The sequence below is a fragment of the Ailuropoda melanoleuca genome, chromosome 6 (assembly GCF_002007445.2).
Source record: "Ailuropoda melanoleuca isolate Jingjing chromosome 6, ASM200744v2, whole genome shotgun sequence".
In the NCBI taxonomy this organism is placed as follows: Eukaryota; Metazoa; Chordata; class Mammalia; order Carnivora; family Ursidae; genus Ailuropoda; species Ailuropoda melanoleuca.
In genome coordinates, this window is record NC_048223.1 from 17,725,175 (window position 1) to 17,749,368 (window position 24,194).

The window sequence follows — 24,194 nt, forward strand, 5'->3', positions numbered from 1 at the left end:
CTGAGGGGTCTGCTACTGGACAGCCGTGGCTTCGAGCCCCGGGCAGGCAAGTAGGCAGTGGGACTGGAAGGGACATGCAGGCCAGCAGATGCCTGTGCTCATGACCCGGGGAAAGACCCAGGTCTCTGCCCCTCCTCCTGGGTCAGCAGCACAGAGAGAAATGTGGCTCCGGGGGTGCCAGCCTGGCCACGTCCTGAAAGCCCAGGGCAGGCAGGCAGCTGGGTCCCGAAGGCCGTAGGGACCCTGCTCACAGCAGCCCACAGTGGATGCTGCCCCAGCTGGGCCGTCCTGCCTCGGTAGCGCTGGCACTGAACGGGCCTGCCAGGCCCCAGGCCGGCGGACATCCACCAGCATGGCTCCTCACACCTGCGGGTCTGGCCTCCCCGACCCCCTGCAAACCCCAAGGCACTCTCTGCTTACTCCACCACCCTCGACGTCCCAGGGCCAAGATAGGGGCCCTCCTGTCCCCAGGGAAGGCGGTTTCGTGGTCTCCCCAGTCAGCTGGTTCGGGCTGTTTTCGGGTTCTGCAGCATCCCCGGGCGCGGGGGCCCACGGAGATGGTTTCTCCCCGCCGTGCGGGAGGCACGTACCCAGCGACGGCTGTGCGTGTGCCTGTGCGTGTGGCCCGCCGCAGGCCTGGAGCCCCACCCCCGAACCTAGGACGTGCGACTGGCTCCGTGCCCTCTGCTCTCCAGAGGCCGCCTGCGGCCTGTCCGCGAGCAGGTAAATGCCTCCCCATTCCCAAGTCACAGTTCCTTCTTCCTCTCTCTGCTCGCCTTTGACAGGTGTCAGAAGAGCCGATTCCCCTCCCCTCAGAGGCCACGTCTCCTCTCCCATCTGGTGACAAGCGCTCACCTTCCCACAAAGGCTGCTTCAAGGCCAAAATGGCCAAGGCTGGAGGGGCCTCTGCTGCCCAAGCCCCCAGGCAGTGAGCAGCAGGGACCCCAGGCCCTGTGTCCCCTGCAGGCCACTCAAGTGCAGACCCAGCCCACTCGGCCACTCTGCCTCACCTCCTGTGGCTTCTAAGGCCCTCCTTGAGCCCAGCACCGAGAGAACTGTCCCTTTGTCCTGGTCTGTGGCATTACATGGGGCCTAACAGAGGACGCTGGGACTCCTGGCATTGCTCACGGTTTCCTAGAATGCTGGCGTCAGCCATGGCTTTAGGGTGTGGCTGCCCAACATCACCATACGTCTGAAGGGAACAAAGGGGACACACGGACGGACTTGGACAAGGAACAAGGGTACTCACTGCAGTATTCCTCCATGGTGCCCAGGGTCACCCAGCCCAAACACAGCCCAAACCACTGCCCCTTACTCAGGACAGCCTGGACGTTCCTGAGCTCTGGATCTCTGACCAGACCATTAAGCGGTACTTTTTTTGGAAGAGGGGGGGAGAAGAGGGTGAGATGAAATTAGCTCCCTTCTTCTGAAGAAACAGGCTTCCTGGAGTATCCAGGAGTCAGACAAGGCAGGAGACATAGTCGATACCTCCTGTCCTAGATCAGCCTGTATTCAGCAGGCTGAGTGTGGCGGCCCCACGGGGTTCGGGGAGCAGGCAACACGACCCCCATTTGGGGAAATGCTAAATCCAGAGGGAGACCCACAGCCAAGCCCAGAAGGAGGGTCTGCACCATCCATCCGATTCAGCGTGCCCCCTTCTGGGCTAAGTTCCTCAGTAACGCGGGCACGTGGTTGGGGAAGGCTCCGCCACCAGCTCTGGCTCTTGCTGGTGTGTGTTTCCAACTTTCCTTCCCCCTCAGCAGTTCAAACCTATGCAACCATGAAGGAATCTGGGGGACAGAGCAGCAGCCCAGGCGGGAAATCCTGGCCTGTGACCCAGAACACAGGGGTTATCCCCATGACCAAGAAACCTCCAGTGGCCTCAGTGAGGCCCTCCCCAGGCCCTCAGGAGCCCACGTGACCTCGGGAGGACCAGGTACAGCCCCACAAGTCATGCACTGCACAACCCCAAAAGGCACCACTCTCAAAGATGACAGCATGAATGGGGGCTCCCAAGAGCTGTGCGACGTGGAGGTCCTAGGGCCACCTCTCCTTGACCAACTACTCACCATCCACACTAGGGCCCGGGGACTTACAAAAGAGGTTAAAAAAAAGGCACAGACATATTTTGTTCCTTTTTCAAGAACAGATTAAATAGTTTCTGAAATAATTTCTTAAGGCTGATTTAGATCTTCAGTTGAGGTGGAGGGAGGACAAAAAGGAAAAGCAGGCCTTTACCTAATTTCTTGGAAGGAGCTACTCCCCGCCTCCCTTTTTTTTGGACCTTTCCACAACCATCAGACTGTGGCTTGTAAATTTCCAACTTCTACTTTGGTTTTTCACTGGCTGACCCAGAAAAGCTATTCCACCCTGTGTTTGACTCTCTGAGCAACACGTCCATTAGGGGGCAGGAGGCCCAAAGCCACACAGAGCCAGGCCGGGTATCTCAGGCTTCAGGGGAAGGTGGCACAAAGATTTGACTTGAAGTCATTTGTGTGTCAGGCTTTCTATTTAGGGAAGCACAAGGCCATCTTTAATTATCAGATCCCCTAAGACTTGAGCCACTGCGGCAGGTGACACTGAAGAGGGAGAGGCTGCTGGTGTTAACTCCTGACTTTTCTATTCTAGCCCCACAGGTGGCAAGACCAGGGGGGTTGCAGCCCCCCACCCCCTCTATATCACCCCTCCATCTAAGGCCTTCGTCGGAGCTGCTGAAGCCACATGTCAGCTCTCTCACTCACCCTGCAGCAAATCAGCCCGGAGAAGGGGATAGGTATCAAGAATATTCTGTGTGACTCCTAGAAAACCCAATGGAGTTAGGTAGAGATAACTCCAACTAAGCCAAGCAGCTGTCTTGACTCTGAGCAATGTGGTCAGAGAGCAGGTCATGGGAGCTGGTAAAAAGCCAAAGATAATGGCATAAAACCTAAGAGTCAAATCAGGGTAAAGATCATACACGGCCCACTTCCTGTTCCCATGCTGGCTGCTCGAATCCCAGCCCAGCCTGAAGGCCAAACTTGAGTGCCCACTGGATTCTGGTCTCATCTATCGGGGTCCCCACCCTCCAACCAACAGCACACATATCCTGAGTCCAGGCCCTACATGGTCTGGGGCTGTTAATCAAGGTCTTCCACTTGGGATTCTAAACTCAGCCATTCCCCCTGGAACTCAGTGGGAATAGGCCCTGGAAAATAACCTAGTCCCTCTGGGAAGCCCAATCCACAGGCAAGACCTTCAGGAATGATGTGAACCAGACAGACCTCGAGCGACACAGGGAAGGAAGAGCTATACCCATTACTGGAGGACTGCACTCTGAGTAGGGCTTAGTGCCAGGCCAGCAGAGACCACGCGGAGAGACAACCTGTGACTTTCAGAGAGCGTTTCCAGGCAACAAGCCTGGGAGTCTGTCTCCTCTGCTTGGGGAAACCCCCGCACCCAGAGCTCAGCAGGACCAGGGGGTAGTCTGGATCACACGGACCAGGGGAAGTGTGAAGGATGCTCCCTACCCCACCCACAAAGGGGAGGCCCCCACTGCAGAAGCCTACACGCGCACAGACACCTGCAGACACAGACACATGCTCGAGAACCAGGCACCCTGCCCCCCTCCCAGGCGCACCCGGCAGTGACTCATACCCTCTGGGTGGCATGATTCAGCATCTCCTGCCAGGCGGAGTCGAACTGCCGCTTGTCATCCTCCAGCAGCCGCTGCTCGGCCAGGGAGATGGTTTCCTTGGCGGCACGGAGCACCTCTGTGGCCCTCTGGAAGTCCTGCGTGGCTTTCTGAGCTTCCAGCTGAGCCTGTGCAAGGAAGAACCCTCATGAGGCCTCAGGAAATGGCAGGGGCCCCCTCTGGCCCATCACACCCTCCAAAAGATGAGCTTCCTGAGGGCTGGGACCTGCTCTGTCCATCTCTGCCTTTCCAAGTGGGAACAGGCCTGGTACCCGGAGGGCCTTGTAGAAGCTGGACGCGGGGACAGGTGCCAGGTAGGTGAGTAGATGATTTTACAGTCCAGGGCCCAAGAGACCAGATAAACATACCGGCTCTCGGTCAGAGCTGGAGATGGCAAACCCGTGGCCTTTCATTGAGAAGCTCTCCTTTGCTAATGAGGCCACGGCAGACAGATGCAGTGCTCCCCAACACCATCCCTGCCCGGAACCATGGCTCAGTGCAAGCATTCAGACCCGAAGGGCCCCTGAGATCACAGTCCAATGGTGTCATTTGACAGGTGGCTCCGAGACCCAGCCAGACCACACAAAGCTGGCAAGAAGCCAAGCCGTGACCGGACACTAGGTGCTGCAAGTCCCACTAAGTGCCATCATTCTGCCAGCCAGGCCCTCACCTAATTCACACTCACCAACGGTCATGGGGAAGGACTGAACGGTCATGACACAGCCTGCCTTTCAAGGAACATCGGGTGGGAGCAGGCACATAAATCGTAGCAGACCGTACATTAGACCACCACCAGCCACATGTGGCTAGCAAGCATTTGAAATGTCCTTAATCCACACTGAGTATAAAGCACCCCAAATTTTAAAGGCTTAGTACCAAAAAAGAATTATTAACGATCTCAATTTTCATAGTCATTACGTGAGGAAATGATAGGATTTTGGATGTACTTAAATAGATGATCTTATTAAAATTAATTTCACCTGTCTTTTTTTTTTTTAACTGTAACTACCAGAAAATTTAAAATTACACAGTTGGCTCACATTCTATTTCTTCTGGACAGTAAACACATCTCCTCCAAGAGTGGCCCATGAGATTGCATCAGGAATCAGCAACAAAACCCGTCAGGCCCCCACTCTGAATTTCCCAGCAGAGCACAAGCAAGCCACTGCCAAACGCTGGCCTGCAGCAGCATCTGACCCACCCACCCTCCATTACCCAGATCGGTTACACAAGCCCGGGGACATCCACGGGGTAGCCCCTGGGACTCAGGAGAGGGGAACAGGGGCCCTATCCATCCCCAGAATGAGTCTCACATGACTTAGAGGAAGTCTTGGAGAACCACAAGACAAAGATGGTTAAGGAGAACAAAACAGACTTGGAAAACACCAGCCCCCAAGGCAAGGAACAGTGCTGTGACCCCATGGGTGCCACTCTCCACCCTTCAGGGAACAGCGGACACGTGCTGTGTACCACACCCAACCCAACCCTCCAGGACGATGACCTGGTCAGGGAACAGACAGGCATGGAGGGGACATCCAGAATCTGTCCCACAGAGCTGAGCACTGGAGCGCCCTGGGAGGGAGGGAGATACAGACAGTAGGAGGGTGTGTAGGACAAATTACTTCCAGGAGAGGGAATCCAGGGCTACTTCTGAAAAGACGATGATCCCGAACGGAGGACTAAAGAACATGACGACCTGAAAAATGCAGGGTTGGTGGGGGGCCAGGAGGAAGCAGCCTCATGAACCACAGTATCTGCAGGAGACCTTGACAAAGGCGAGGATCAAAGCTTCAAAAGGTAGAGGAAGAGCGCTGAGTAATGCATGGAATTGCTGAATTGTTATGTCGTACGCCTGAAACTAAAATAACACTGCAGGTTAACTACACTGGAGTTAAAAATAAAAATAGAATAAAACAAAATAAGAAATAAAAATAGGGGCGCCTGGGTGGCACAGCGGTTAAGCGGCTGCCTTCGGCTCAGGGCGTGATCCCGGCGTTATGGGATCGAGCCCCCACATCAGGCTCCTCCTCTATGAGCCTGCTTCTTCCTCTCCCACTCCCCCTGCTTGTGTTCCCTCTCTCCCTGGCTGTCTCTATCTCTGTCGAATAAATAAATAAAAATCTTAAAAAAAAAGAAAAAGAAAAAGAAATAAAAATATGTATACTGCCATCAAAAAAAAAGTTCCAAAAGGAATCAAGAGTGGAGGCCTGAATGAACACCAGACTAATGCTTCAACCAGCAGCCCCCGGGCCTGCCTGCTGGCGGAGGGCCTCTGTGTGGCCCCGGGCCGCATGGCCACGCAAGTGCGCCTCTGAGACACTGTGGGGACAAGGGGCCCGGCCCTACAGAACTGACCAACCCGCCGCGCGGTAACAAGGGAGCACGGCATGCTGCTCCAGACTCCGGGCCTGCAGGCCAGTCTGTGGATGTCTCGTGAGAGGACAGCTCGGGTGGGGCCCTCCATCGGCCTAGCTGTGCTCTGGGGCAAGTGGGGTGGCACAGGCGCCCACCCCACAGACCACCTACAGGCTTCGAACCGACACCAGCAGACAGTAATTAATCCACAGGATTCTCACATTTCTGAAGGTGGGATTCATATTTGTGTTTTTCAGGAAATTTTCGCATTTCAATTCAGGAACACTTAAGGGTAAATTCTCTTCCCCCAGGTCTCCCTACTTGAATTAGGAAGCTTTTCTTTCTTCAAATGAAAGAAAGAGCTGAAATGTGGCTGCTGTACCACAGACCCAGAGCCCCTTCGCCTGCTGTCTTGCATCTGATGAATTCAAATAAGTGAGCCAGCTCTCTACACAGAGGGGGCGAAAGGAGAACCATCCGAAGGGGCCTTTAGAAGGTCTGTCAGGTCTGTTGAGTTTCTGAATTTTCCACAAGGCTCCTTCGCTCCTGTATGGTAGGATCAGAAATCTGCCTGCCTTGTCCTATCGAGGATCTAATATGAGGCTTCAGTCCACCCTTGACCTGTGGAAACCGGATGGCACGTCTCCATCACTTACACGCCTGCTCATTCATTCAGGAAAGCGCTGAGCGGCTCTTCAGCAGCGCTGTCTGTAGTCGTTATCTCTCCTGGGAAGAGAGCCTGTATGTCTCAGGGCGAGGCAACGTGCCAGCTGGAGACCCTACTTCCCAGCCTCGAAGATAGCTAGTGCCCTTCTAACTTCGAGCTAAGGAGATGTAAATGGACATTGAGTGAGCCTTCCAAGACGGCTCCTTTGTCTTTCCATTTGTGATATTAACACAACGACCGGTACTTCAACAGCCATTTTGGGTCATGAGGCCATCCTCCTAAGGATAGAGGAAAAGTAAGTTAGGTCCCTGCCCTGGATTGCCTACCTCCTGACTTTTTAAATGACAGAAAAAATAAAGGCTCATGTTTAAACCAGTTTTCTGTGACATTCAGTCAAATCCAAACCTGAATGGTAACACATCTTCCCCTCTCTACAGCTGAGCTACTTTGCCAACCTGACGGAAATGACTACAGCGACGGGCATAGACTGGTCAACTCTCCCTCGGCTTCTTTCTGGCTGCTCCCAGCCCATTTTACTACTAACAAGCCCAAGGAACCAACCTTCTGGAGATTCCTAAAGGATCCCAAAGCTCATGGCCTCTTTGTAAGGCATTTCATCAAACATTTTCTAAAACCACATTCACAAGGAAGGACCAGGCAGGGGAGGGGAGGGAGCAGTCTATCGTCCCCTCGCTAGCAGGATGTAGTCCATTCAGCACTGCTGAGGAACCTCCTGGAGACTCATCTGTGGAGGGGAGGGGCCCACCCCCAAAATAGGGGCTCCAATTCAGTCAGGAAAACAGACACATTCAAAACAAGACAGACTGCAATGGTAACAGAGATGTAAAATGCTGTGGGACTATAGGGAAGAGAGAAAGATTTGTCACAGGTTTCCCACCCAGGGAAGACCCAGCAAAGGAGACGGTGTTGGCACCAGGCTAGGTCATGGTAATACAGGAGGCATCCATGAGTTTACACACACATCTAACTGGGGAGGGTTAACTTCAAGATTGCTTCCCAGTGTCCTAATGGGACATGTGACCTCAAAATCAGAAGCTGACTTAGCAAGCCCAACAGGGGCTGGCTAGCCGGTTCTCACTGGTGTATGAAGGAGGACACCCAGAAATCCTGGGCACAACCAATGGCAACAAGTTTTATCTTCAAACTCTAAAAAAGGACCTAAGCCCTAGTATGAATATATTACTCCCAGTGTGCACAAATCAGGCGGTGGTTCTCCTAGCAGAGAACCCAGTTAGCAAACTGAAGGGCTCAGGCTCTGCCTAGAAGAGTATTGACGAGGAAAATGGTGGGGGAGCTGGATTTTCGCTGTAAGATGCAACACAGGAAAACTTCGAACATCTTTATGAGTCATGGAAACTAAAGACTTTCATGGAAACATCTCTCTGGAAAGAATTTTAAAAGGCTGTTCATGAATGAATTTGCTAAGTGACCTTCATTAGACTCTGGCCTGGGGCCGCTGTGACTGTGAAGGCCTCACATGCGTGAGTGTTCCACAGTGTCATCAATAAGGTGGGGGAGGGGAGCGTGAGTGGAGAGGTCCGCCATTGTCCAGGCTTCCAGGAGAAGGGAGAGGCCACAATCCTGGCCATCTACTAGCCTTCCACCCCATGCCATATTTGGGCTCAGGAAGGAACGAGAGTATCTGGACATTTGCGTTGGTTGCAACAAAGGGTCGGGGTAGAAGAAAGTTTACAGACCATCCAGTTCAAGGCCTTCATTTTTCAAAAGATGACCCAGCAATGCAAGACAACTTGCTGAATGTCACCCAGCTATTTAGTGCCTGGCCACAGCCAGGAAACCAGAGCTGCTGACCCCTAAACGTGGCTATTTCTGCTCTACCTCTAATATGAGGCTTCAGTCTACCTTTGACCCATGGAAACTGGATGGTATCTCTCCATCGTTTACCATCACTCATCTCCAACCTGCATAACTTTGGCAAGGACATAAGCACCGCACGACTGGACGGTCTCCCTGTAACTAATACATACCAAGAAGAGCTGCTCAGGGGCCAAGAACGAGATGAGAATTCAAGGTGTGTGCGGGACTGCTGCCTGCCACCTGTGGCTCATGCGGGGGCCACTAACAGACAGCTAGTCAGCTAAGGAAACTGGAAAGGAATCTCATCACACGTGGCTTCCCAAAGCCAGGCTCCAGCAGGGGTGGCTCCAAGTCATGGAGAGCGCCCCCACGATGAGACCAGTCTCGTACCTGAGTGCTAGCAAAGCCCTAAGGATGGAGACAGGTGGTTATAAGACAGTAATGATAGCAGTTACTGTTTGAGCATTTATCTGGAGTCAGATAATATATGAGAGGTGTTCTGAATACAGTACCTCATTTCAATCTCAAAATTCCGCCGTGAGCTCAGTCCAATTATAATCCCTACTTTATAAAGGAGACCAACACTCAGAAAGGTTAAATAAATTGCCCCAAATCACACAGTTAACAAGGGTGAGATCAAGGCTCAAAGCCTGAGCCTATATTCTAGATTTCTATTAAATACCACCTGCTGGGGCTACGAACTCCTTACAAAGAGGTCAAGCGAACTTCTGTCTTACCACTGCACCCGAAACAAGGCCATGCTGGCCATTGCTACGTAGATCCAAGTAGGCAGGGGCGTGCCGGGAGAAAAGAAGTCAGCCACAAGGACAGCACGCTGCTCCCCCAGAGTGCACGCAAGGAGAAGGCCGCTGCTGTCCGAGCGGAGCGCGCACAGTGAGGAGCCAGCGTGCAGACAGTAGGGTGCAGACGCTGATCCTGAATGCCCTCAGAGCTTAACTGCTCCTACAGCCCTAACGCTACTTCCTCATCTGCTCTCGGGAACAACTTGCATCCCACTCACAGAGGACAGCGTGGAGGATGGAAGAGACAGGGAAGCATCTATCAAAAATCTCACTCCCATTCCGGGTCCAGGTCCTCCTGGGAGTGGAAGCAATTACAGAGCAACCAGTCTTCCAGAAACCCCTGGATGCTGGGACATGAAAAGGAAGATGGGGGTGCCTCCCTTTGTTCTAAAGAGGGTGGGAAAGACACCTGCTTGGGCGGAAGCACAGGCTGCCCAGAATAGGAGGTCAGCGACAACCCTCCAGCGAACATGGGGCTGCAGGGCACCGAGGAAAGGGAGGCCCGGCTTCTCCTGCTGGGTCAGTGCTCCAGCTGGGCCGGCCCCAAAGCCCACAGGCATCAGGACACAGTTGCTGCACTGAGCAACCACTGCCAGGGGACCCTCTGTCCTTGTTTTGCTTTTCTTTTTTTAAACTGGATACAGTTTGTCCTTGCCTCTATAGTGAATGTTGTCTGTGCTGCTGGAAAGAACCCATCTTCCAGCTAGAAGCTCATGAAGAAAAGTCCCAGATTCCTCTCTAGGCCTCCGAGGAAACCAAAACCTTTGAAAGCAGGATCCAAACCCCTGCTGGCCTCAGTGAGGGAGGCATGTCCGGGATGAACATCAAAGGGGACATCCGTTCTCCGTGCGATTCAAGCTCTCGTTTTTTGCGTGTATCCTGAGCAATCCTAGTCATCAGCAGCTTCTAGACAGTCTGAGCCTCTCAATTCTGAACACTTCCAATCCTTCCACACCCCCTTCAAACTTCGGTGTGAGGTTAACCAAAGGGTGGCTGGAGATAGGAGGCGGCCATTTTGACGAGGCCATTTGGCTCCCAAGGACATTTTGGATACAAAAATTTTAATCAGAATTACTCCAGGGTAGATACATTTTCATTTGAAAGCATTTTCTACAGAAAATTCCACTAAAGTCCATTCAGTTCCTTGATCATTTTTCATCCCCAGTGTTTCTAATTTTTTTTCATTTTTCTTTAGTCAAATTATTTTTATTAAAATCACTTCTTTTCTGCTTCAAATCAATAGATTTGATTCACTGAACGGTTTCATCCATATCACACTTTACTTATTACAGCTTGTGCCATGGAGCCTTTCATTATTTTTCTCAAACTCGATTTTCCTGGATCAATTCTGGATAGCCCTAAAAACCTGCTGAGCATATGGGACAATTTCCACTCAGTCCCAGCTGTTACCGTGGACAGGTTGAGCCATTATCAGTTAACAGTCAACTGCATAATACAGGATATAATAAATGATAGAGAGTCTAAATTAAAGGTCCATGGTGTGTATCTGTGAAAATCATGAGAAGACTGTGTGCGCTTCTGAGACAGAATGTAGGGCCTGCAGCTGTTTCAGAGGACAGGCCACAAAGCTCTTTAAGGGATCCCTCTCACGGGATTAGAAAAATCAAGGTCAGATCAAGCTCTGTTCTGAGGTTAAATATGAGCTATTTAAAAATAAAAAATTAAAAAGTTTGGGCACCTGGGTGGCTCAGTCGTTAAGCGTCTGCCTTCGGCTCAGGTCATGATCCCAGCGTTCTGGGATCGAGCCCCACATCTGGCTCCCTGCTCGGTGGGAAGCCTGCTCTCCCTCTCCCATTCCCCCTGCTTGTGTCCCCTCTCTCATTGTCTCTGTCAAATAGATAAATAAAATCTTTAAAAAAAAAATTAAAAAGTTATTATCTATGTTCAAAACAACACAGCTAGAAGGGAGAGCTGGGGGCTGGGAGGGGTTAGATTGGCCGAGGCTTAAACACCGTAGAAGCTGGACAAAGAATGATACGGGGCTCTATTACACTATTCACTACTTTGTATTTGAAATCTTCTATAATAAAAAGTAAAAAAGAAGACAAATGCTATCATTTGCAATTACCCACTTAGGGTTTTCTAGAAATGCACTAATACAGGAGGTGCTAGCCACATGTGGCTATTTACAATGAAATAAATTAAAATGTCAGTTTCTCTAGCCACATTTCAAGTGCTCCACGGCCACATGTGGCTAGTGGCTCCCATACTGGACAGTGCAGATACAGAACATTTCCAATGTCACGGAAAGTCCTACTGGACAGAGCTGGCCTAGATACTGTGCAACTCTGAAAGGAAGGGCGACAAAAGATCTCGGCTAACATCCATAGTCTTGAATTTGCTGTGCTCCTTAAAACAGCATCTGCATTCCTGCCTTAGGTGATTCATAATCAGACATTTAAAAACCCATCCTAAAGGAACCTGGAGGATACACTGTGGCAAGACTTGGATGTGGGGAAGGCCTGGCCACCCAATATGGTGTTGTGACCCTGTTTCTGGCAGGACCACTCCCCGTGGCCACCCAGGGCCTCACACTGACCAGGGCAGGGTCTAACTCAAGGGTTTCAGTTGGGGTCTTTGGGGAGGTTCTTCCAGGATTGAGTCCACCTTAGCGGGTCTCCCGTGCGGGACATTAGCCCGCAGCTAACCTCTGGACGCAGGCATACACACCCGCATCAGACCCCAGGGCTTCCCGATCCACTCAAGGGCCACTTGTCCCTCTGCTTTAGGTTGGCACCATTTGTCACCCTACCAAACCTCCCCAGTTCAGCCAAAATCTTCTGGCAGGAGGAAGGCACAGGCCTTGGACTTCCCCAGGGTACCGGGGACCACTTAGTCCAAATCAGCATGTCAGAGCCTGTCAACCGGCGCAGGTCTCCGATCCTCCCACACACTCCTACCCCACTCAACTATCAGCAGCTTACACGGTCTGCCAGCCATGCACGGCACACCCCAGCAGGTCCCCAGATCAAATCCTCTCTGTTGGTGAAGGGACACGACAGGTGTCCGGCCCTCCCCACCCACCCCAGCTAGAAGGACGACACCCACTTCCTCCTCCGGCTTCCTCTTGCTCTCACATACACCCTAGCTGGGCACGGCATCTGCGGGCTACAGAACGACCAGCTGGCAAGAATGTGGGGCCGGGCTTGAGGCAGAGGCGTGAGGCAGAGGACAGCAGCAATGCCCAGTGTCAAGGCCCACGTGACCCAACAGCATCCCAGGAGCCACCACCACACCTGGATCCCTGCTCCACAGAATCAAGCCACTGGGCTCAAGGAGATGGAAATAACGTAAACCAATCGTTTTCTTTTATGGAAGAAAATATAAGAGCCTAACAAAGTAAGATGGCCCGCTCCAGGGCACAAGTCACATATCCCATCTCTTAAATTCTTCAAACGTGTACAAACGCAGAGTTCCCCTGCTGTGGCAGTTTCCCCAAATTCAGCACGGGCTGTACCCTCGTCTCCGCAAGCCCATTCCAACGTATCTCCCTCTCTGCCTTGGCCCCCCACACTGTCACGCCCAGGACACACAAAGCATCAGCATCGCCCAATGTGAAGGCCACAGAGACACACATACCAACCAGGGAAGCCATCCCATCCTTTCCAGGCAAACGCAAGGTGGACCTGGGGCCACGACAGGCCACGACGCAGGCCTGATCACCACCCTGCATCTTGAGGGGATGGACAGTGCAGCTCTACGCTGCAGGGCAGTGGGGAGGCGAGGGGGCCAGAACACCGCACCTGGGGCGAATCCACAGACTCTGTAACCATGCGACACTTCTCTGTGCTAGTCAGGAGCCCCCGTTTCCTGTGAGGAGGATAGAGAAGCCGAGAAGTGGGCGTAGGAGGAACTGGGACGCTGGAGCCGGGAACAGCATCTCCCTCCCCTCAGCCACAGCCAGGGAGTCAAAGGCTAGCAGCCATGAGGCGCCCCTGGAGCAAAGCTCTGATCCCCGATTCTCCCCTTCCTCTCCAGGGGAGGAGCAGGTGGCCCACTGGCCCCCGCGCCGGGCTCGGCCCCTGCAGACACGCCCTCTCTGCTGTCAACACTGCACAGGGCACCCCGCAATTCCAGGGACTGCTCCCCGGAGAGATGTGCCTTCCAACACCAGGGGGACAACCAGGTCCCCCTTGGAGCCCTCCAACCCCAGGGACCCCAGCTCTTAACAGACCACAGTGGCAACCAAAGAAACCCTCCAAGGGAGGGAGGAGCCCTGCCCAAGCTCCCCTCCCCCCCAGTTCTGCATCGAGGAACAAATGTGCCCGCACAGACCGGAGCAGACTGAACAGCACAGCTGGGCCACTCTGAGGCAGCATGCTTCACCCGGAGAACGGGGAGCAACAGCGGCTATTCCCGGCACCCACGATGGCCATTGTCTTGGGTCTACAACCTTGAACAAGTCATTAGACTTCTCGGACTGGAATGCCAAGGCCTCTGCTAGTTCCCAGGGAGCCTTGTTTCCAGCACTGAGGATACATAATGACAGCAGGGCTCACAAGGTCATTCTGGAATGTGGTGTCCAGCTTCAACAGGTGGAAACAGTCGGCAAGGAAGTTAAGCACTGAGCTATTTCGCTTCTGCCGTCAGCATTTTTATTGTGGGATGTTTTCAAATCTTCGCTTCTTAGTCAGCTATCGTTTTGCCCTTTATCTACCAAAGAGTTCTTTCTATAAACTCAAAACTATGTCCCTGGCTTGAGCAACAGCGTAACGCAAGGGCAAAGGGGAGGGCCACACTGTCAACATAGAACAGCTGTGTCAGGTCCAACGGTTTAAACCAATAGTAAGAAACACATTTTTAATACAGCTGGGGAAATCTGAAGGAGGACTGGGTACTGGAGGATATTACAAGAACTTTAATTTTCTTAGGTGTGAAAACGTGGTCTCTTAGAGGTTTTTATCTATGAGAGATAAAATACATAAGTATTTATGGTTGAAGGTATATGATATCAGAATAGTTTTAAAATAAGAAAACAGGAGAAGAGAGATGATGTGATTGGCAAGATGCTGGTTGCTGCTGGTGGTGATGGGTACAGAGAGGTCGCTGATTATTCTCTCTGCCTTGCTATATACTTGCAATATTCCATCATAAAAAGCGGTCGAGAAATGTTTTTTGAGGGGCGCCTGGGTGGCGCAGTCGTTAAACGTCTGCCTTCGGCTCAGGGCGTGATCCTGGAGTTCTGGGATCGAGCCCCACATCAGGCTCCTCCGCTGGGAGCCTGCTTCTTCCTCTCCCACTCCCCCTGCTTGTGTTCCCTCTCTCGCTGGCTGTCTCTCTCTGTCAAATAAATAAATAAAATCTTCAAAAAAAAAATGTTTTTTGAAGACCTGGCTGTTTACCTGCCACATAATCACAAAACTCAGAAAATGTTACTCACTGAAAAGAGAGAAACCGAAGCTATCTGTCAAAAGTTGACCTCACTAAAGGCAAAATTTAAGTGGAATAATAAATAAAACCAAGGAAACACCAGTAAGATTGCCAAGGAGGGAAAGTTAAGCAACAGCATGTTGTCCAAGCAAGAACACGTCTCTAAGACCGGAAGGGCACCCAAGCTCTCAAAGCCCACCCTGCCCATATTTGAGATGCATCAAAACACGGGGGTCCAACACTGGCCTCCCAACACCCTGTTAGTGGCCAAACCACTCCAGCTGTCAGCTCTACGTCTCTTCCGCTAGGACTTAAAGCCCTCGGCTCTTTCTCGGTCTCTGGCAGAGACAGAGAAGAAACAAATACATATACTCACGTGCCACAGAGCACTTGCAAGGCAGGCTGAAACCCAGTTGCCAGGACCTGGCTAAGTCCTGCCCTTCACTGCACCCTACTTCTATTGCCCTGAGAGAGGAAGGACAAAGGAACTGGGGCAGGCATGTTTATTAAATCCTACTGTGTGCCAGGTGCTCCTGCACCCGGGATCCTAGCCTACAGCCCTGCTGGTTAAGTTATTATCGTACCCATTTTACAACCAAAGAAATGGAGGTTAAGGAACTGGTCCAAGGTCATACGCTAGAAAGAAAGGACAGACTTCGAACCGCAGCCCTCTGACTCCAGGGACCTGGGGAGGAAAAGCACACACATACACACAGCCCTGTATTGTTCCACTTCCCCAGGGGTGACGCTTACAAAACGGATTCCCTAGATCTGGATGAGAAGTCACAGGACCCTCTGGGCCACCCTCGGTTTGGTAAACAATCTCCACCACACCATCTGCACACCCACTCTGCCGAGCCCGGTGGCCAAGAGGTTTTGTCTGTAGAGCATCCAAAGGCTTGACAAGCCCTGCCCAAGCTCCCCTCCCCACCAGTTCTGCACCGAGGAACAAATGTGCCCTAAGGAAACCTCCGCGGATGTTTCCAGCTTCGGTTCTTACCCGGATTGTTTTACAAACTTTCCAACTCGTCTCCAAGCTTCCAATCTCACAGAGCCAATTGAAACTCTGCATGGTACCGATTTAATCCCTCACAATTGCACTCAGGACACCTGGTAATCTTTCTGAAGTGCACATCTGATGACATCACTCCCTAACACTCTCCCCACCCCCAACACACTCAGGCCACAGCCCAGGTTCTCACTTCCCACCCACCCAGTGAGTCCCAACCCCTCACCATTCCTTCAACATTCCTCGCTCTTTATGCCCCATTCCCTCCGCCATCAACACATGCCCTTCCTCCTTGTCTCCACCTAGGGAACTCCTACTCATCCCTTAAAACCCATCTCAAACCCCCCATCTTCTGTGAATTCCTTTTTCACAACAGTATGCTGGACTCATTTGTTTAACAATCATACCTTNAAAAAAAAAAAAAAAAAAAAAAAAAAAAAATTCTTGTCATGCCTCAGCCTCTTCCTTGAAGTGAACAGTCCTATTCTCCTAGGACTTACAGGTTCCCCCCCTTTTCTCAACTCCCATTGATAAGTTTCCCAACACTTGATGGAGAACTCATTCAGATTGACCTGCATTGCCCGCCAGCAGCGGTGCACATGACAGTTTGCGGAACACAAGCTTCTTGAGGACGGGAACTGTGGTTTGTACCTTACCACTCACAAAGACCAGCACAGAGATGACACACATCCCTGCCCAAAGCCACTCGCCCAGGTACTTGGGTGATACTGCCCACCACGGGCTCCTGCAGCCCATTCTGCTGAGGAAGGCCATGATCACCATCTGCTAACACGGGTGAGGAGACTAAGGAGCAGTCTCTGGTTGATTGGTTCAGGAAATGCCCACTGTCCCCAAAACAGTAATGACTCCGACTCCTGCAAATCACATTCAGAAGCGAATCTAAGGTGACGTGCACAACCTATGACAGAGAGAGACACCATTAGCTCACCACAGGGAGGTGAACTCTGGATTCCAGAGCTGGCCAGAGCTCTACCCGACCTCCTCACCACCTGCCCGCCTGTCGCACATGCCACAGGCCAAACTTCCATGAGCCACCTGTGCTCCTCCTGTCTCCATTTGGAGGCTGCTTTCTAAAACGACTAAATAAATGGGCTAAAGTCCTTAACATCCCTCCTGCCCCGAGACACGACATAGAAGAAATAATGGGAGCATCTGTTGATGGTCCCTTCCCCCCCAGCTGGGATCCATTAAAAGAAGTTCTCAATTGAAGCTTCCTTCTATCGGCCAGCACTGGTCTCCCACCAGCCAGCACCCCACAGCCACTCGGCTTCACTCCCATGAGGCTGCCATTAACACAGGCAGAGGACACGCCCATTCTAGACGAAGTGACTTCCATGAACACTAACTCACTCGGCAACCTGGAACGGATGGTTGGGAAAAAGGTTCTCGGAGCTTTCTATTCTTGGTCTGGAAGCCTGGGAGAAACCCACCAAGGGGTCCTGAAGGGAAATGAGGGAGAAGAGGAAACAGTAGCACAGTTCAACACCAGAGTCATCGCCACGTGCTAAGTGATGAGAGACACCTGGCCAGTCCCCCAGACCCAGGACCCTTGGAGTTGGTGCGACAGCAGAAAACAGCCAGAACCACAGTGTCTCCTTTCTGCATAGTGCATGGAATTTCTATGACCTCAACAGCAGCATCACCAGTGACCCAGGAGCCTTAGAAGAGCAGGGACTGTGTTACTGAACTTTTTAACTCCCAAACCTAGCCTAGTGGCCCATGACTGGAGTTGTTTAAGAAATATGTGTTTAATTAAGGTACCAAGCTAGGGTACAAATGATAAGCCACAAACAACTCCCTTGTGGTCAGTCTTTTAATGCTCCATGTGATGTTTTTTCTTCTGTGGCTCACACAATCAGATTAATGTCTCTCTGGGCACAATTATCCTTGGAAATGCCCATTTACGTGATGTGAAAACTCATCTGAATAATGACCTGTCTACACAAAATTGTGTGGTGTGAATCCCATTCTCTCAAGATCTAAATAAACCCCCTTCCACTCCATCGTGCCTCCTTCCAGCTAAAAGATCCATAACCCAGGTCCCAGTGGGTCTTCAGAAAATGTGTTCCTGGGTGAAATTTTACTCCCTCTGAATTCACAGGACCAAGTTTCTATACTTTTTTCAGCCCTCTGCCACATTATAAGATAGTGGATGTGGAAAAACACTGAAAACTGCCCGATATTTGAACATCGTCTCTTGACATGTCTCTTGAATCATTCTGCCCTTCACTTGGTCTTCTTGACAAGATTACAAACTCCCTGAAGACAGCGGCCACGATCTGTACATCTGGGTGTCACTACCACCAGGACAGTGAAGAACGTGCACTCAGAAACAGGGACAATTCCAAGCCCTCCATGAGCCAAAGACCTTGGCTGGCCCTTGCCACCTTCTCTGAGTTCCAGGCTTCTCTGGGTCACTTGGCACTGTTCACTGCCAGGTCCACTCTAGTACAGCCAGAGGAACAGCCGAGACACTGAAATGTCAAACCCCCTCCTCCAGCCCATCTTCTGCCTCTGGGGCGGCATGACTTGGCTTAACTCCTACCTGCAGTAAGATCTCCCAAGGAATTCAAGGTCAGGGGGATGCAGATGAAAAGCAGGGCTTCACATAAATAAGAGTTAGCACAACATAGCTCCCTGCTTAGCTCAGTACATGGACAAGCTTGGGGGTCAGCTGCGAGACAAGGCAAAGCTGTCCACACGGCCACGGCCGGCAGACCCCGCAGGAGCAGGCTGTCAGGAAGAGTAGCCCCTCTGGCCACTGGAGCCCGTGCCACTTCAAGTCACCTAGGAATCTCTGGAAAAGACAGGAATGGCCTTGTGACAGGGCCTCGGCAGCAGCTGGGCGCCCAGCTCAGGGAGGCAAGGGCAGCGCCCGCCAGCGTGGCAGGGGTGCTCCGAGGGAGCCAGGGTTCCGCAAACCCCCTCTTTCCCACCCGGTATTGCCAAGCAAACCTGCTCGGAGGACTCAGGACCTCTCCCAGCTCTAAGGGGTCAGGAACAAATTGCAGCCAATAAAACTAAGAAAAAGGATAAGACACCCAATGGAAAGATCCAAACGTCCCAGAGCCAAGACGATTATGCCTTAAGCCTGTGTAACTCAGTCCCAAGCATCCCTCCTTCCATCAAGCATTCATTTCACCTTTACTGTGCCCCGTGAAGATCTGCAAAGGATAAGGAGCAATCTCTGTCCTCAAGGAGCTCGAGTTTCTAGGGCAGGGTTCTTAGCCCTTGGTGTAGAGGTTAGGAACACAAACTTGGAACTCAGAGGGCCTGGGTCAAATCTTGGCCAGGCTACTAATCCTTGGCTGGGTCACCCTAAGCACTTTAATTCTCTGTGCCTCAGTTTCCTCATCTGCTAAACGCAGACAACACAGAAGCGACCTCGTGGGGTTGCTCTGAGGAGCGAGCTAACACATGCGAAGTGCTTAACCAGGCACACAGTAGGCACACAGAAGTGTCAGCTGTTCCATGAACAAGCAGGAACGAGCATTATTCGCTCATAGTTATTCACCCACAGGACATGGGTGACCTTGAAGGGAAGCTGATGAATACCTTGGGATTATGCTACGATTTATGCACCTACTCGCCCAGGTTTTCGGAGGATGATGTCTGTAGCTTTCATCAAATTCTCCAAGAGGCAAAGCTGAAGGAAAGCTCGGTGAGGCGGGGGGGACCACAGGGCAAGAGCAGGAGTTACACTGACCCGTGCCCTCACTTTAACCAGGCAAAGGGTGAGAGCCAAGTAGCGCTGCCCAAGAGAACTCTCCGCAATGACAGAAATGTTCTCTACGTGCGCTGTCCCAAAATAGTAGCCATCAGCCATGTGTGGCTACTGGGCATTTGACACTGTGGCTAGGGAGACTGAAGAATTGAACTTTTAGTTTTATTGATTTTAGGACCTGGTCCTCAAGTAGCCACATGTGGCTAATGGCGCCATTCTGAACATCACAGAGCTAGTCAGGGTGGGGAGGGAAACATCGCAGGCAGAGAACAGAATGCGCAACAATGCAAAACACTCCATGATGTACCCAGCACCTGGGGGTGGCGGTGGGGGGAGGGAGGGGGCGCACAGGGGTGCAGCACAGAGAACATGGGAGCCAGAGGATGAGCGCCAGGCCAGACGGAAAAGCCCTGTGTGCTGCACTCAGATCTGGGCCTGACGCTGGACACAGACGTGTGGTATGGGTCAGGGTTCTCCAGAGAAACAAGAGCCAAAAGGACGTGCAATCAGGTGTACCTCATTCGAGAGTGTTTCACTTTACTGCACGTCAAAGATACTGCAGTTTTTTACAAACTGAAGGTTTGTGCCAACCATGCATGAAGCAAGTTTATGGGCACCATTTTCCCACAGCATCTCCTCACTCCATGACTCTGTCACATTTCGGTAATTTTCACCAATATTTCAAACATTTTCATAATTATATTGAATTGCTACAATCTCATGATCAAACTTGAATGGGTGAGGAGTGGCTTCTTAGGGATGAGCAAAGAAAGTGGTTTCTTGAGATGGAATCTACTCCTGGTGAGGATGCTGGGAACATGGCTGAAATGACGACAAAGGATTTGGAGTATCTCATAAACTTAGTTGATAAAACAGCGGCAGGGTTTGACAGAATCCACTCCAATTTAGAAATAAGTTCTCCTGTGGGTAAAATGCTATCAAACAGCATCACATGCTGCAGAGAAACTGTTCGTGAAAGAAAGACTCAATCAATGTGGCAGACTTCACTGTTGTCTTAAGAAATTGCCCCAGCCACCCCAGCCTTCAGCAACCACCACCCTGATCAGTCAGCAGCCACCAGCATCGAGGCAAGACCCTCGACGAGCAAAAGGATTACGACTCACTGAAAGCTCAGAGGATAGTGAGCACTGGTTTTTTTTTTGTTTTTGTTTTTTTTTTTAGCAATAACGTATTTTTAAATTACAGCACATACCTTTTCAGACATAATGCTATTGCACACTTAACAGACTTCAATATACGGCAAGCAGTTTTTATATGCAGCGGGAAACAAAAAATTTCATTTGACTTGTGCTATTGTGACATTCTCTTTACTCCAATGGTCTGGAACCAAGCCTGCAATATCTCCAAGGTATGTCTGTTTATAGAGAAAGAGATTTCTGTTAAGGAATCAGCTCATGTAATCAGGGCTGGCAAGTCCAAAATCTGCAAAGGTGGGCCAACAGGCCAAAGACTCAGAGAACTGCTGATACTTCAAGTCCAAAGGCCATGTGCTATAGAATTCTCTCTTGGGGGCACCTGGGGGCTCAGTCAGTTGAGTGTCCAGCTCTTGGGTTTCAGTTTAGGCAGGTCATCATCTCAGGGTCCTGAGATCGAGCCCCATGTCAAGCTCTACGATCACCAGGGAGTCTGCTTAAGATTCTCTCTCTCTCTCCCTCTACCCCTCCTCCCACTCACTTGCTCTCTTTCTCAGATAAATAAAGAAATCTTAAAAAAAAGAAAGAAAGAAAAAAAAAAGAATGCTTTCTTGTTCAGAGGAGGTCAGTCTTTTGTTCCACTCAGGCCTTCAAATGACTGTGGGCAATCTGCTTTACTCAGATCCCACGGTTTAAATGTAAGTCTCATCCAATAAATGCCCTCACCGAAACATTCAGAATAATGTTTGACCACACAACTGAGCACTGTGTGACCCAGCTAAGTTGACACACAAAATTAACCATCACATGCATTAAAGTTTTTGGAGAACTGTCAGTAGAACTGATTCTGGCAAGATTCATTGGGAGGTGGGCGGGGGGGGGCCGGTGGGGGAAAAGCACTAGAAGGCAGAAATATCAATGGAAAGGCTTTTCAATCATCCAAGTCAGACGTCAGGGCCTCTAGAGAGAAGGTGGAAGTGGGAAATGAGTCATTTAATTAGCATTTGTTAAAATAAAACATGAATGGATTCTGTGACTTGACAAAACACACACAACACAATTCCACCTTCATGGGAAGCTACGGTTTCCTCCTAGGTCTCCCACACAATATAAAGGACAGGAAGTTTCTCCACACACCATAAAGGGAGGGAAGTGACATAGCAGAGAGAAACAGGGTTTACTACACTTCCCTACTCTGAGGAGTCCTTGGCCTACTCTGTGGGTCACACCTGCCCACCTCTAACTCCTTCCAACCCAGAGCCTTTCTAGAAGGTAGGTAAACCACAGCCCAGACATGGCACAGTTATCTGCCTTCCAATATCTACCCTCCCCTCCATCCTTAGAAACAACCCTGCTAGTGAAAAAAACTCTAAGCCAAGCCACCCGTGCAGCTACCCACGACTATGTGACTAGGTTCTAGCAATGAAATGGAAGCAGAGTGTTGTCTGAGAATTCCAAGTAGACTCTTCAAAACAGAAGGGGCCTATGTTCCTTCCACATTCCTCTTTCATCCCTTCTGTTTGGAAATGCAGATGTGATGGCTGGAGCTCCTGGAGCTATCTTGGACCATGAGATGGCTTTGAGGCTGGAGCTCATAGGACTGAGCAATACATAGGTCGTTGGGTCTCAGATGACCATGGAGTCACAGCACCAGACTACACTAGACTGCCTACTTCAGGTCTTCTTCCTGGTGAGAGAATGTATCCTAGTGTGTGTAGGCCACTGTTTTTGAGTCCTTGGTTGCTTGAACCAAATGCAATTCCTGGTTGATATAAGAGGAAGCCATTATTTTATGCATAATTTCAGGCTGTAGAACTTAGGTGCTGGGATGAGGCTAGACAGAGAAGGAATGGACAGACCTCAATATAGTGCCTTCATCTTATGATTTCCTTCCAACTGCTCTTCAAGAACCCACTACAGATGCCTTCAACCACCTTGATTGAGTGCCCAGGCTGGTGTAAAAACAGACCTCCCCATCTCCTCTGTGTAAAGAGAATCTTCACTTAGTTGGCCTGAAGCTGAGATCAACAGACTTAAACTCAAAGAATGAGAGAACCTCAGGGGATTGATACACCATGACTTTTAGAAATAAAAAAAAAGGCCCAGCATCTTTTCTACACTATGGTGCTTTGCCAAAGGGCTGGGGAACGCGCTTGAGGCTGGTAATGAACTGATGAACAAATGGTATCCTCATTTACTTCCATTTAACCCACTTCTTCAAAGTGAGTTAAAAAGTGAGGCTTCCTAAAAATAGCTGATCATTGCCCTAAGTGCAGCCAAGAGGCCCTCTTTCCCCCAGGAGCATGTAAGCTCCCTGGTGCCTGCCGAAGTCTGAAATTGAAAACTAAAACAAACCTGAGTAAATGATCAAAGTAACTCATAAAGACACTCAAGAATGGGGGGAAGGGGAGAAGTTCAAGGGAGGCAGATGCCAGGTGGCACCTGGATAAGTCAGGGCAAAGAGTGGCTGAGGGACCCACATTCGGGAAGATCCTTCAGAAGAGACCTTGTTCATGCGGCCTGTCCACGGAGCCCTTCAGAGTTCTCTCTGGAGCTGACTGGCTCTTAGCCACCAAGATGGTCAGGCTGGGGGGCAGTGATCATAGACTCAACCATTTCAGGGCATCAGTTGAGGGTCTGATGTTGGGCGTCATGAGATCAAGCCTGGCATCAGGCTCCACACTCAGTGTAGAGTCTGCTTGAGATTCTCTCCCCTCCCCGTCTGCTCCTCCCCTGCTTGTGGTCTCTAAAATAAATAAATAATATCTTTTAAAAAAAACAAAACAAAACATTTCTTCCTGGAAACCCTAGGCTTAGGAGCGTAGAACTGTAGTGTGCGTGCTGAATGCACTCAGCTGTACTGAATACTCCTACATACTCACTCGCTTGCACCTGCCCAAGGCTGCAGGCTAAGCAACGGCACGGCGGGACCAGAATCCTTCCCTCTGCAACAGCACATGCTATGAATTCGGGAACCTGAGAGGGGGTGGCTGACTCCAAAACAACTTTGTCCATCTGGCTGATGACTCAACACAGCTCCCCTCCTTTGTAGGGCTGCTAGATTTGGCAAATAAAATATAGGACTCCCAGTTAAATTTGAATTTCAGGTGCACGGCAATTGTTTTTGTTTTACATAAGTCCCAAATATCACATGAGACAGAGAGATCTTTAAAAAAAAAAAATGATCGGAAATTCAAATTTCACTGAACATCCTGTATTCCATCTGCTGTCCCTACTTCTGCTTTACAGCCCACAGGACATCCCACCACACAGACATGAACATCTGGCTACCGCCTGAACTTCTCTATACTTCCCTCTGGAGAATGGGTGTGGTTCCTTCACACACCTTCGAGAAGCTACGGCTGGGCCACTAACAGGGAGCTGGGAATCCACATTCCACTATGGGAAGCAGAGTATCCCAAGACAGGGGAAGTTTTCTAAAGCAGAACTGCTCAAAGGTCCAGAGTTCGTAAATATCTAAGCCTTATCACGCATCTACTGCTTAGTATGAATAAGGCCATCCAATTCCTCGGGGTAGATGTTCGCAGAAGGAAAGGGGGA

At 50.7% G+C, this 24,194-nt stretch overlaps 1 protein-coding gene across 3 annotated transcripts in view; it reads right to left on the reverse strand.

The window, feature by feature from the left end:
* Positions 1-24,194, reverse strand: part of SH3BP5 (SH3 domain binding protein 5) — a 73,789-nt gene that overhangs the window by 10,780 nt on the left and 38,815 nt on the right. For 2 of the 3 annotated variants that reach the window (XM_034663687.1, XM_002915342.4), the window contains exon 4: positions 3,634-3,798. The exons of the other annotated variant lie outside the window; for it this stretch is intronic. In XM_034663687.1, coding sequence (XP_034519578.1) covers positions 3,634-3,657 — 24 coding nt within the window. In that variant the 5' untranslated portion in view covers positions 3,658-3,798. The remainder of the gene's footprint in view (positions 1-3,633; positions 3,799-24,194) is intronic. 3 annotated transcript variants of the gene reach the window in all.